At 38.0% G+C, this 13,797-nt stretch overlaps 1 protein-coding gene across 2 annotated transcripts in view; it reads left to right on the forward strand.

The window, feature by feature from the left end:
• The window catches only part of LOC122983840 (solute carrier organic anion transporter family member 1C1-like), a 41,466-nt gene that overhangs the window by 24,123 nt on the left and 3,546 nt on the right, over nucleotides 1-13,797 (forward strand). Inside the window, exons 5-14 of one of the 2 annotated variants that reach the window (XM_044353984.1) lie at nucleotides 317-438; nucleotides 511-657; nucleotides 1,520-1,618; nucleotides 3,781-4,023; nucleotides 4,931-5,095; nucleotides 5,833-6,028; nucleotides 7,237-7,402; nucleotides 10,132-10,304; nucleotides 13,299-13,363; nucleotides 13,601-13,718. In XM_044353984.1, coding sequence (XP_044209919.1) covers nucleotides 317-438; nucleotides 511-657; nucleotides 1,520-1,618; nucleotides 3,781-4,023; nucleotides 4,931-5,095; nucleotides 5,833-6,028; nucleotides 7,237-7,402; nucleotides 10,132-10,304; nucleotides 13,299-13,363; nucleotides 13,601-13,718 — 1,494 coding nt within the window. The remainder of the gene's footprint in view (nucleotides 1-316; nucleotides 439-510; nucleotides 658-1,519; nucleotides 1,619-3,780; nucleotides 4,024-4,930; nucleotides 5,096-5,832; nucleotides 6,029-7,236; nucleotides 7,403-10,131; nucleotides 10,305-13,298; nucleotides 13,364-13,600; nucleotides 13,719-13,797) is intronic. The other variant, XM_044353985.1, reaches the window with a different exon arrangement.

Consider the following 13,797-nt stretch of genomic DNA (forward strand, 5'->3'; position numbering starts at 1 on the left):
TTATCATACATTGTAACAGTAACCAGTAGAGGAAGTCTTATTGATACAACATGAACATGAAATACATATGATGCATGACAATGAATGTTCTAAGGGCCATGATATGATATATTACTTTACCTAATACAACATCCAGCCTATACCAGGTCAAACAGCCCATTACTTTGCTGTTCCAATGAGTTTTGTAGATGCTTCAGGATGGTCACTTTTCCAACAGGGATTCCTTCACTGACACGTTATTTATGAACATTTTGTAGCCTACAACCAAGTAAAATGATGATTTTTTTTAACAGTTGTATTTGTGTTTTGTGTACAGCTATGAATTTGAAACATCGGTGCGGTGGGTAGTGAACTCAACCCTTAACCCCTCTCCATGTCCGGTGGGCTCACCAGCTGACCTCACCCAAGATGGTAAAATGCCTGATGTTCCAGCTAAAGGTGTGTGCCAACACAGATAAATACACACACACACTAATGTAGACAAGTATGTTTACTCACCTTTTCGTCCAGGTTGTGAGGGAGATTCCAACCTGTCTATGTGGATCTATGTGCTCCTGGGAAATGTCCTGCGGGGGATTGGAGAGACGCCTGTTCAGCCTCTTGGGATCTCTTATATAGATGATTTTGCAAGCGAGGAGAATGCTGCTCTATATGTTGGTAAGAAAAAACATCACTTAGAAGTAGAGATGCACTGAAAAAAGTAACCAGTGTATAATTGATGATATTAAGGCTCTGTATTTACATTTCTAAAAAGGGCTCCCTTGACATCATAAGAAAATTCACAATAGTACCATAAACACAGCATGTTTCCCAACTATGCTGCACATTTTTCAGTTTATATTCCTACATGGGGTAACAAGAGGTTATCGTTCTATGTCAGACTGTCTCACACACTTAATTATATAATTTTTACTAAGGTCAAATCAGTGAAGTTTACCACTGTTAACTGTTCAGTAGATATTGCAGGTAAGGTCTCAACTTTTATAGTCATAACAACAGGTATTGTATATGGTCTAAAAGGTCTCCATGTTAACCATTGTTTTAGAATTGTCCATGTGGCCCACATATATTAATCTATCTCTGCTTGTATTATTTGTATATACTTTTGTGATTTTATGTAGCTTTGTTTTTGGTTGACAGACTTATGGACTTATTCAATGCTGGGAAGGGGCCCTGTGAGGTTTTCAGTGAGGCACTTGTTGTATGTTGAAAATAAGCTGTTGGTGAAAGGTTAAAAGGACTCAACTATAAAACTGAAGGATAATTGCACACTGAAGAGGGCAGAGCCTTTATTTTCCTCTGTGCTAAATTTTGACATTGAGGCTGATTAAAAGGAACAATCTAATTAGATCTAATTACATTTTCCAATTGCTCCATTATACTGTAAATAAACAAGGTGGATGTTACTTATTTGCACTGTGCATTATCTACAGTATCTCAGTTCTCAATTCAGATGTCTCAAGTACTAACCTCTGTGTCTGTTGTGTGTGTGTCTTTGGATTTGTTTATCATATCCTAGGCTGTGTCCAGACCATTTCGGTGGTTGGACCTGTGTTTGGCTATCTACTAGGCTCACTTTGTGCCAAAATCTATGTGGACATTGGATTTGTGAAAATGGGTGAGTTAACATATGACTACATTTCTAAGCATTCTAGGGCCAGATCATTAGGTAAATTTGCAGACTGTCTAGACACATTTGATGTCATGAAACCTTCATCCATGACTCACAAAGAGCTCTTGTTACTGGATTTGGAAAACATTTATTAGGAAACATTTGTTCATGTCCTTACATTTACATGTTGTGTTAATGCTACTTGCTGGAAATGCTTAGTTAAATGAAGAGATAACATAAATATTAAGTGCAACTGTCAATTTGTTTTTTATTTACATGTGAAAAACAACGTAATATTAGAGAGTAGAATACGTGTGGAGAAACCCTGTGGTTCCTACAATTCTGCTACAATTCTGCTCATAATACGTCCATAATGTCATAATTCATGTTTATGCAACTCTACTCTGTTGGAGCAGTAAAGCAACCAGTGCTGTGACAGTGAACATGCGTAATACCCTAAAAATATATATTAATTTGTGACCTACAGTGGGTCATAGCCCAAACACTTAAACATAAAAATTCTGATATCATTAAAATGAGCATTCTCTCAAGGACGTAAATACATAGTTCTTTCATAAAACTGAGGCACGATGTTATCAGATACAACAGCAAGTACATTACATGTGATTCATGCACATCTCAACGAGTCAGAACAGGTGTACAGGATTACCATCAATTAGCTAATGAACAAGGGCAGGCGAGGGAGAGGAAGAATAAAGCCCTGTGATAGGTTACAATCAAGTAGAGTGCTGCAGAGGGAGAAGGAGAAAAAATAGAAGACAAAAGAAAGGTAATGGAACAAATGACAGAGAGAGAAAGTGGGATGGGAAGGAAAGTAGCTGGCAACAAAACAGTCAAAAGAGAAAATGGAGAGAAATTGAGGTCAGGGTGAAAACTGACTTATTAAAAAACGTAAGGAGACACAAGTGTGCTTCTCCTGCACTAAATCTCAGTTGGATAAAAATAACTTCAATGTGTTTCTTTTTCCCAATAGATACAGTACTGTGCAAAGCTTTTAGGCACTAAAAGTAAAGTGACGATGCTTTCAAAAATAATGCCATGAATAGTTTTTATTTATCACTTAACTTCATACAAAGTTCACTAAACAGAAGAAACCTAAATTAAAGCAATATTTAGTGTAAGATCGCTTTGCCTTTAAAACAGCACAAATTCTCCTTAGTACACTTGCACACAGTTTTTCAAGGTACTTGGCAGGTAGGTTGTTCCAAGCATCTTCCCACCACATCTTGCTCCTGTCTCTTCACGTAATCCCAGACTGACTCCATGATGTTGGGAATAGGGCTCTGTGGGGCCATATCATCTGTTGCAAGGCAAGGCAAGTTTATTTGTACAGCACATTTCAATAACAAGGCAATTCAAAGCGCTTTACATAAAACATAGAGAGCATCAAGACAGAATATTAAAGCAACACTAGGCAATATAAAAAGACATATAAATGCAATTGGAAATAAAAATAAACTAAAATAGAATGCAGGACTCCTTGTTCTTCTTGTCACTGAAAATAGTTCTTTATGACTCTGGCTGTGTATTTAGAGTCATTGTCATGCTGCAGAATCAATTTGGGACTGATCAGATGCCTCCTTGATGGTATTGCATTATGGATAAGAATCAAAATGCCTAAATGCAAAGTGCCTAAAAATTTTGCACAGTACTGTGTGTGTATATATATATATATATATATATATATATATATATATATAAATATATGTATATATTATTAGCAATGGAGTGAACGTATTGGACTGACAAATCTATAAATAAGAATGAAAAAACATCTACTGATTGATTGAAAATAAGGCTAAAATAGAAACAGATGAGTACCTACGTAAAATCTCTTTGACCTGACAAGGGTCAGAATTGATTTAGTTCTGTGAGACTTTTCATTTCAGAAACCTGTACTCAGTGCTTCATCTTTGTATCATTTCATCTGGTTATCAAATTACAGTGGAGAGAGAGAGTTGAATGGGCTGTAGAAAACCTGTTGAACTATGTATTTGTTTGAAAGAAAACTGATATCTCACTATGAAGTTGTCCCACTAAACCATATAGGATCTGTGTTAAACCATGAGCCACTAATATGTGCACCCTATTTTAATTTTACTTACATGAACACTGATTAACTCTCACCCTCTGTACCCCCAACACAGAAACCATCACAATCACCCCAGCTGACGCTCGCTGGGTTGGGGCCTGGTGGCTGGGCTACCTCATAGCTGGGGTCATCACCCTACTCTCTGCCATCCCATTCTGGTTTCTGCCCCGCTCCCTGCCCATGTCAGGGCCCCGGGGCCCAGAAAGACCAGAGCAGACAAGTTTCATCAAAGACTCTCCCCTTATGAAGCACAAGTACCCAGCAGACGAACATACTAGTTTCCTAGAAATGGCCAAAGGTAAGGATGGATGTAGAGGCTCAGACATATGATTTTTAAACTTGCTAGAGCTGGAAAATTATGTTCTCTGGAAATCCAGTCTGTGTATTAAAAGCAACACAGACTGCATTCATTTTCCTCTGAAATGTGTCATTGTTCTACATTCTTAAACTACTGCGAAACAGTAGCTTAGACTTTATTTAAAGAGCTAAGCCACTATAACAGTAACACATTAGAATCATAAAGTCAGCAACAGAGATATTACTTAAGATAGCTAACATTATCCACGTTAGCCACCAAATTTTTCTTTGTAATATTAAATATTAATTACTAAATAAGCAACAATCAAAGTTAAGTTTGGAGAAACATCCCTAGTTATTATTCATTAAGAGTTTAAAAGTTAAAAAAAAAACTCAGCTTATCTGCTTCATCAGGACTTGTGGATGTGGTTTGATCAGATTTAAGTGACAGCGACTGAGCAACATAAGCAACAACCCCACTACTGTTACCATATTTTGATTCAAATGTTGCTCAACTTAATTGATGACTCTTGATTGATGACAAAAACAGAAGTGCAGAAATGTCTCACAACTGTCCTAACTTTGGCAGAAAATGTTGTGTTCATGTAGGACACCACCACTGATAGTAAGTTGCTTATTTAGAAAATACATTTTCAGGGCTTTTAAAGCCACTATGTACTGGGTGAGTGCCTTTTTCAAATTCTACACTTTGGCTTTAATTTTGTCTTAGTGTCACAAGTCAGTACTACTTATGCCACCTCATACACACAGAAGGGGAAATGCCATATCATAACAGTAATTAGAGATTATGTTACAGTCAGCCATCACTCTTATATTGATAACCTGTATCCTATATTTAACATTTCTGGACAGATGTGTTTTTTATTCAGATTATTTTCCCTCCGCAGACTTTATTCCAACCCTGCGAACTCTGCTGGGACACCCTGTGTATTTGATCTACCTGTGTGTGACAATCATCCAGCTGAACTCTCTTATTGGCATGGTCACGTATAAGCCGAAGTACATTGAGCAGCACTTCAGGCAGTCTGCGTCAAAGGCCAACTTCCTGATGGGTATGGTACATGTGCTATGAATATTTCACTATGTCACATTAATTATTTGTGTATTACAACCTGGAAAATCAGCACATGATAGACCCAGGAAAGGCTTTTGTGCTGTAAAGATTACACATTTAACATGCTTATTATTCTGAAATAATGTTTGCTTTTGATCTGAGTGCTTTTGTAATCATCTCTAATGTGTCCACTGGTCAGCATTTAGTTTCCAGTTAATTTATGGTATTTTGCATTTGCTGAATGAAGCAGGGAAAGTCTTTTGGAGAGAGGATATTGTTAAAGAAAGGAGCACTGGGTTGGTTATGCTCTACTTCAGCTGATTAATGGTCACAGCTGCAGAGACTGGGGCTTTGTGAATATGAAGAGTGCTTTGCATATTAAATGAAATTTCTAATGAAGTTGATAACATAAGATGAAAGTATCTACGTACATGTGGTCTCATCAAGGGAGATGCCTGCATTGACCAGGCTGGCTGCATATGAAAGAGAATGCAATATTACTGACCAGTGCTAATGACATGGGTATAGATAAAAGACCTTCTTCACATTGATGTTAAATTAAATTTTTCCTCTGAAATAGTCTCAGAAGTTAACTTGCATGCAGTATTAAGCCAAGCTTTAATACAATATTAATTTGTATTGTCCGTCTTCCTTCAAATCCAGATTTAGCCTTTAATGCAGCATGCATTTTCATTTAATATTGATCCAGTGTTTTGCTGTTTACGTTCATTTCAGGCGTGATCAATATCCCGGCTGTAGCACTGGGGATGTTTTCTGGTGGTCTGCTGATGAAGAGACTGAAGCTGAACATCATGGGAGCAGCCAGGTTTGCCTTTGGCACATCTCTGATTGGTTATATCCTGTCGTTGTTCTTCTTTGCCATGAGCTGCGAGAACGCCAAGGTAGCCGGGGTAACACTTTCATACAACAGGTTAGTCACAAATTACATGCTGTGTCTGGGCTACTGTTCAAATACCTAAATACCTCCTTTTTAAATTAAAATGTTGGTAAGGAATATATTATTCCAAATTCAAAACATAGTGCGATAGCTGCACCTTGTCAGTTTCTACTTCTAGGATTGTGTAAGTACATCTGGTATGCAAACAACAAAATGCAACTCATACTTTTTTTGGTGATCATTCATGATTAATGTGACAGTTAAGTTAAACTAAGAGGGAAGATGTAGACTGGTATCTAGGCAGAATTGGCACAAAATTGGTAAACATTTTGTTTCCATGGGGGGGCACTCATGAAAGAACAGCCTGAGAATTGCCAACAGAACAAGCAAGAACATGCCAGTAGGCAATCACAAGCACCAAGCACAATCACCCAGCCAGGCATTACAGACCAACAAAGAAAGAAATCATCCCCTGTGGGTGCCCAATGCACAGCTGTGTCTTAAAACTGAGTTTCAACACCAGACACAGCTGAAGTGACACTGCTGACAAAACACTAAAAGCTGCCAGACGGGTGCGATGTGCCAACACTGCTTGTGGTAAATAACATTTTCCAATTCCTAATGCATGTTAAGCCTGTACTTCCATAAATGAGCCAGCAGCTATCAGTTCACTTTACATTTTTACGATACATAGTTCACAGCACAGAACTCTATGATGCCCCCCCCCCCCCCCCACAGGAAATAAAAATAATAATAAATAATAATTGTAATATTGAGTTATCCTACATCATTTATTTATTGTTGAGATGTGGCATTTAGGAGAGAAAGCTACGTTAACGTAAAATTATGACCTGCATTAATTTCTTTATTCATTCAGTCACTATAGCTCTACACTGTTTGACTCTGAGATAAAATATCAGCCAAAAGCTACTGTATTTCTCTTAAAAAGTCCACTTCCCTTTTTTTCCCACCAAATGTGTGTAACAATATCTGCTGGTAATGTAATGTGCACTTTGGTCTACAATGGTATTTATTTTCCTAATGCTTTACAAGTATCATGGTATAATCCAAAAGTTAATAAGCATTGTAACTGTTTTCCTGTCACAACCCTGTTTTACTGTTAATTGATGATAAAACAAAATCTACACATACAGTATAAGTGTAATGCTCACTAAACACAGCATATTAAAAACAAATATTTTCCTTTCATTTGTACTTCTATCTTGCTATCTTCCTTCCAGCATGGAAGGGGTATCTTATGATAAACACCCCGTGTTCACCGCCTGCAACTCAGACTGTTTTTGTTCAGCGAGTGACTGGGACCCAGTCTGTGGAGAGAATGGCATCACGTATGTTTCTCCCTGCCTTGCTGGCTGCAGCAGCTCTGCTGGCTCAGGGAAAAACACTGTAAGTTGGCAAGGTACTCAAACTATTAAAAAAATTATTACACACAGAAAAATAATTTATGGTGGTAAATACCTTAGTAGTGTGCAGGCTGTGGTAATGTTAAGAAGTCAATATCAGTCTGCACAGCTCTGGCAGGTTCACAAAATTGATATATCCCTACAGCTGAATGTTATGCTTAAATAGTGCTTAAATTGTATATATATCACACTGTTGTTTATGTTTGTGCATTTATTTATTCTCAAGTGTGATATTTCCAGTCTAAATGATTAATCTGTCTCAACTATAATCTCGTTAACATGAAAAATAAAGGCTTTAACACAGGAAAGTGTAACTGTACACCTTTAATAAATTACCTTTCTGAATTATTTAATTGTCTGATTGGTTTGATAGCATAATCTTTTGGATTATGACAATAGCACATTTTTGAACTTGAAAAATAAGGAGTTGAAGTAGATATAGTAGTCCAGTCAATCTAACTCAAAAAGGGCCCAACCAAGAAGAAATTGCAAAAGTAATGTTATAGTTTTTATTGGTCCTAATACCTCCTGCATCATACATTAAAAGTATACCTTTATGGATTTAGTGGAACATACTTTTTTCAAGGTCAAAAGCAAAGTTTCAATATTTTAGAGTAGGTAAAATGGTGTTTATATTGGAGGGTCTGTGTATACCTATTCAACATACTTGGTGTCTTTTCCTAAGTCATTTCCTGGTTGACGGAGTGCTGAACACCCCACTGGCAGTGAAAACTTTTCAAGTCAAACTGCCCGTCTTAGCAAGCTATGCTGTAGACTCGGAGGATATGTCAGAGTTGACTGAAGATGAGACCATTGCTGATGACAGCGAGGAAACCATGCCAAAGACTTACCAGAGGAACGAGCTGAAGTCCCAGATCTGTATGACAATGTTATGGCTGCCACTGCAACCGGGACAAATGCAAGTGAACTACTCCAGATCATAGCCCAGCATTTGGAGGCAGAGAAGACAACCATGGTAGATCACGAAACAGCAGCACTCTGGCTACAGTAGATGGAGATGATCGATCTAGTCCGTGCATTCATCAGATTGGAGAGAACTGGAAATTGAGATCGGCACCTTGATACCCTGACAGACATGATGCCATTCATAGCCGCTTCTGGATATAACTTGTATATAAAACCGTTGAACATATACCTCCAGAAAATGTGCCAACTAGAAATAACGCATCCCAGAGTTTATGAAAGATTTCAGGAAGATGATCTGCAAGTTGTCCATAGGTCAGATGAATACCAGGCTCGACTCTTCCCTGAACTTTTAATAGAACAAGCCCTTATGCAAAGTATGAAAATGACTGGAGGACGGACATGGAGAAGGGTTATGTCCCTACAACATCTGAAATCAACAATGCCATGCAGGAACTGGCAGGGGTAAATTATGAAACAAGTGAACAGCACAAGGACCTTTCTGCATCAAGATAGGCAAGAGACAGTGCCAACACTATAAAAATTCTTAGTCTGTTAGAGTTGCAAAATCCATTTGCCGGGTATGAACACCTTAAACACTTAATCACCAGTGTGACAGCCCATGAGTGAGTGTGGACCATTCAAAAGAGGTTAGTAGAGGGGTCTTAAAAGACAGGGTAGGGAAAAAGGTGACAGAAAATACATTCAAGAAGAAAGCACATGCAGTCACCATGGACTCCAAATCCACAGTCAAATGGTACAATGAAGAAGTCCGTAGATGCGCTCATAGTTCAAACAACGGCAGTGACAGCAGCATTTAAACAAAGACTGTCCTTATTGGGGATGACACTGACCTCCTCATTCTTCTGTTACACCTCTATCAGCAAGGAGAGAGGTACTTCATGTCTGTACCCAAGAAGTCGTCTTCGTCAAGTTGCATGTTTTTGAACATTGGGCATGCAAGTGGTGTGTTGGGTGAGGGTGTTAGTAACAACACCTTATTCCCCATGCCATGTTTGGCTGTGATACAACATCCAGAGTGTTTTGAGCTGTGGCTGATTTGAGAAAGCGACTCGTTAAGAGTACAGGCCAGCATTTTTCAAAAACAATCTGCTACCAAGGATGAAATTTCTGCTAGAGGGGAAAGGGCAATGATACTAATCTACAAAGGTGGAGAAACAGATTCTCTCAATGACCTCAGGCTGAAATATTTCCATACTAAGGTGAATGACAGCGAAATGGCTATCTACATTACATTATAAATTATACGATGGCTTTGAATATGTTATTTGGATGTCCCTAGGAATCACATAAAACCTTGAATTAATGCTATTGCAATTTTCCCTGGGTCAAACCCCAGATTGACTGGACTATAGAGGGTATCTAATGTATAGTTAATGAAAATGATGACAACTCTGATGTCCTGGCAGGAGCTCAAACCATAGAGGGTATCTGCTGGTGCCTTTATTTAAACTGTCACGTGTACTATGAATGATGGAAATAAGCATTGTTGGTCATTTTTGTTCCTCACCTAAAAGAGGGTAAAATTATGAAAATCTTAAGGATATGGGGATCTTCGTGGATCTGGAATTTAAAGATGTTTCATCTTTGAACTGAAAGACAGTGAAGACATTTAACACTTTAAGTTAAAATTCTGACAATACGCACTGATTTCCACTAGCACACAAGTGTTTGTGCCTATACACAGTATAAAGTATGTATCAATGTGTTTATGTGTCTGTGTCCTGCTATCCATGGTCATGTGTGTGCCTATATATGTCTCTCCAGGTCTTCTCTAACTGTAGCTGTGTCGGTGTGGCTGGTAACTTTACAGCCAGTACAGGACAGTGCCCTCACAAGGACGACTGTGACAGGATGTTCCCGTACTTCCTGGCTCTCTCTGTCATCACTTCCTTTATCATCTCCCTCGGGGGAACACCAGGCTACATGCTTCTAATCAGGTCAGATATATGCCAAAAAAATACAATGAAAAAAGACTTTGAAGTAACCGTATTACCATTGTACACACTGCAAAAAGGATCATATTGGCTTTAATACCATCATCTCCATTATTTCATTTTTTGTCTGTTTTGCATATGATATTATGATTTTTTCCCCCCAGAATCTTCACCTTTATATATTAAATAACTTTACTTTTTAAAATTTTTTTTAATGATGCACCTTTAATTTAGGCATAGATGATTTTAACCTTTTGGAGCTCTTTTATAGCCAACATATTTGTTAAATGGCATTCAACATAATATGACCTACATTTGTAGCAGTGTTTACAATGTTTATTAAAGGTTCAGTATGACATTCAGCCCCACTAGATGTTAGCAAACAACTATTTGCTAAGTAAAGATATAGTGAAGTAATGGTGTCCTGAGCAGAGAATGAAGTCACACTCCCTCTGGGTGTTGTTATCTGAGCTTCTCGGTTCTCTGTTTTGATAGCAGCTCCAGCCGGGCATGCATGTTAGTGTGTGTGAATCCCTCCATGTCCTCCCGTGTCTGTTTTCAACATGGCAACCGAGTCACAAAGTTTCTCATACAGCTAAACAGTACATTAAAATATGTTTCTGAAAACATCAGAGAAATGGGCAATGCAGTAACTGGATCTTGATCCATATTGATCAACACTGCCTGGTTTGAAAGTTTGATCTGAGTTCCATGTGCTGTCGGTTCAGGGGCCACTTTCTTTTTTCCCCCCAACTTTATTGAATAAATGTCGTACATTGCACCTTTAAGTTAGCATCCCTTAAGACACATTTTCATATGATTTATTGCTTTGATTCAGTTAGTTTGAAAGAGAAAAAAAATCACATTTATTTGATTTTCATAACATTTGAGTTAGCACTACATTGTTGACTTCTAATTAGTTTTCACAGACAGATCTGCCTGATCTAGTTTATATCCAGGAATCATGGGAAGGGGATATTTTCTTGCTTTTCTTTCTTGCTTGCTTTCTTGGGGATCAAAGCATTCAGAAACAATGATCTGAGCCATATATAGCTGACTACTGTTATTGGCAATGGCAACATGTTTATAGTGTGTTTTTGTGTCTGTGTGTCACACATAAACAGTCATACAAACAGTTTAAAAATAGTCTGTTTCCTATCACATGATTTTGCTTAAATCTGTGAGGGCCAATTTGTGACCTAATGCTCATAAATGAGGTCAGGGAGACTGTAAGCAAATTGTTGAGTGGAAAAAGCTACCTTTGTCTTGTTGACTTATTGACATTTCCTAACAGTAATTGACCACTATGATAAGCTCCTGAGCACACTGCTAATCTTAGCTGCAGTAATAGGCGTAAGTTCAACAAAGCACAGCCTGTTGAGTTAAACAAAAAGCTACAGTTCATTAAGGTTAGCAGCAGGTATTCTACACATCTCCTGTGCAAAAGTAGATGAGGACTTTTCGTCATAAATCATGATGCTGAGGTAGCTGCAGAATGCTACATTTCTCAAAAGTGAATCAGTGATGGTGCATTATGAACAACAAGAAGTGATGGTCTGGGTGGAAAAACAGTGAACGAATCCTTCATTAATACACTATAATTACTAGCCCTTTAGATACAGAAGGAAATGGGTCATGACACTGCTGTATTTCTCCCACGCATTTGTGCGCAGTACATATGTTATGTTGTATGTATTAACGAGTGCTAAAGCTTTTAAAACACTGAGAAATTGATGATCAGCAAATATGATGGAGGAACATTGTGGCCACCTGGCCAGAGACTGGCTGTTCTGTGTTATGTGGTTCTAATTAAATAATATTATATCACTGTACATGTTGTACATTGATTTCTTAAAAGGAACATTGTCAAATGGAGCAGTAATATAAAGCAGTAAAGAAAAGTCTAATAATCTATGACTCATAGTTTGAAGCAGCAAATAACCTGAATGGGCGAATGAGAAATTTAACCTTGTTGGCTGAAACTGCAAATGCATTTTAAGTCCTCTTGGATTCAGTGTTTTCCTGACAGTTGCATAAGTAGAGAACATGCATACTGGAGTTGCTCATTGCAACTGCTGCACACCAGTGTCATGTACACAGGCTATGTTTTACAGAAAATAGATGAAAAAACAGACAATATATGTGTGTTAATGAAATATAATAATTTTAGGATTTTGCAATGGTTATTGCAATAAAATGTATGCACATCATTATGAACTCACTTTAGATTCTTCTGCGCCACAGCGCCGTCTGGTGGTTGACACTCCACCTAACACAGAAACCGACAGATACAAGTTAGCATTCTATACATAATTATTGTCCTCAATTTATCTCTCTATATATTTCTTTTCAAATTAATAGGTTTTATTGACAGAGCGTTAAAGAAATTACTCCACGTGACACACACACACACATACACACACTCTCACTTACACACAACAAACACACATACAAGATCTCCTGAAGCCATGTCAGCTGATCCAGCTGGAATGCATCAGCCTCATGAAATTAGTTTACATGCTGTGTATTTCTGTGTCTTTATTGTACTGTCTCTTGTAATTACTCTATAGTCTTTTTTAAATTCCTCCATTGATTTTCAGAGATTAGTGTAAAGTCTGATAAGACCGGAAAGAGGTCACAGGGTATTTTAAGCACCAGTATATGACTGCATGCGCTGTTTGGACAGGGAAGTGCCTTAATAACTCTACATTAAGTATCATGTTTTTTTGTTTTTGTTTTTTTTACATTCACCATTTTCCACATAAAAGACTTGCAAAGACCTTTTTTGTGTCCTGGAACTTACACTGTTTACACACAGTGTGTACACTGGTTTGACTGCACTTCACATTACTACTGAGATTACTTAAGCTCCATTTTTACTTAGAAAGGAACTTGAGTTGTCTGACCTTGAATGTGTTCTGTTTGGGGCTGTACACATCGCTGACAGCAGTTTCTGCTGAATATCATGAAAAATGTCTTTGAATTTTCTTCCTGCAGGTGCATCAAACCACAGCTGAAATCTTTGGCCTTGGGTTTCCATGCTCTGGCAACACGTACACTCGGTAAGTATCCTTCTAAAGCCAACTTTTATTGGGTGTATTGAGTGTTATCTTTCCTCTGAACCTCCTAGCCTCTGTAACTTGGAACTACCAGATACACTCCAAAATGCTTGTGTTTGCCAAAATCTAAGTGGTTGATCCTTACTCCTCTCACTACTCTGTGCTTGCAGAATCAGTAATAGGATGTTGTGTTTCAGCTCTGCATGATGTGATTTAGAAAATATGTTTGTGGTTCTACAGCGGGGATCCCGGCGCCTATTTACTTTGGAGCAATCATTGACACCACATGTCTAAAATGGGGCCAGAAGAGGTGCGGAGGCATAGGAGCCTGCAGAATCTACAACACTACTGCATACAGGTAGAACTCACTTTCAAGTGTTTTATTTGGGCACAGTAGCTTTTACTTGTAACCAGTGTTCCTATTTGTTGATGCAGTT

Source organism: Thunnus albacares, chromosome 6 (genome assembly GCF_914725855.1).
Source record: "Thunnus albacares chromosome 6, fThuAlb1.1, whole genome shotgun sequence".
NCBI classification, from domain to species: Eukaryota; Metazoa; Chordata; class Actinopteri; order Scombriformes; family Scombridae; genus Thunnus; species Thunnus albacares.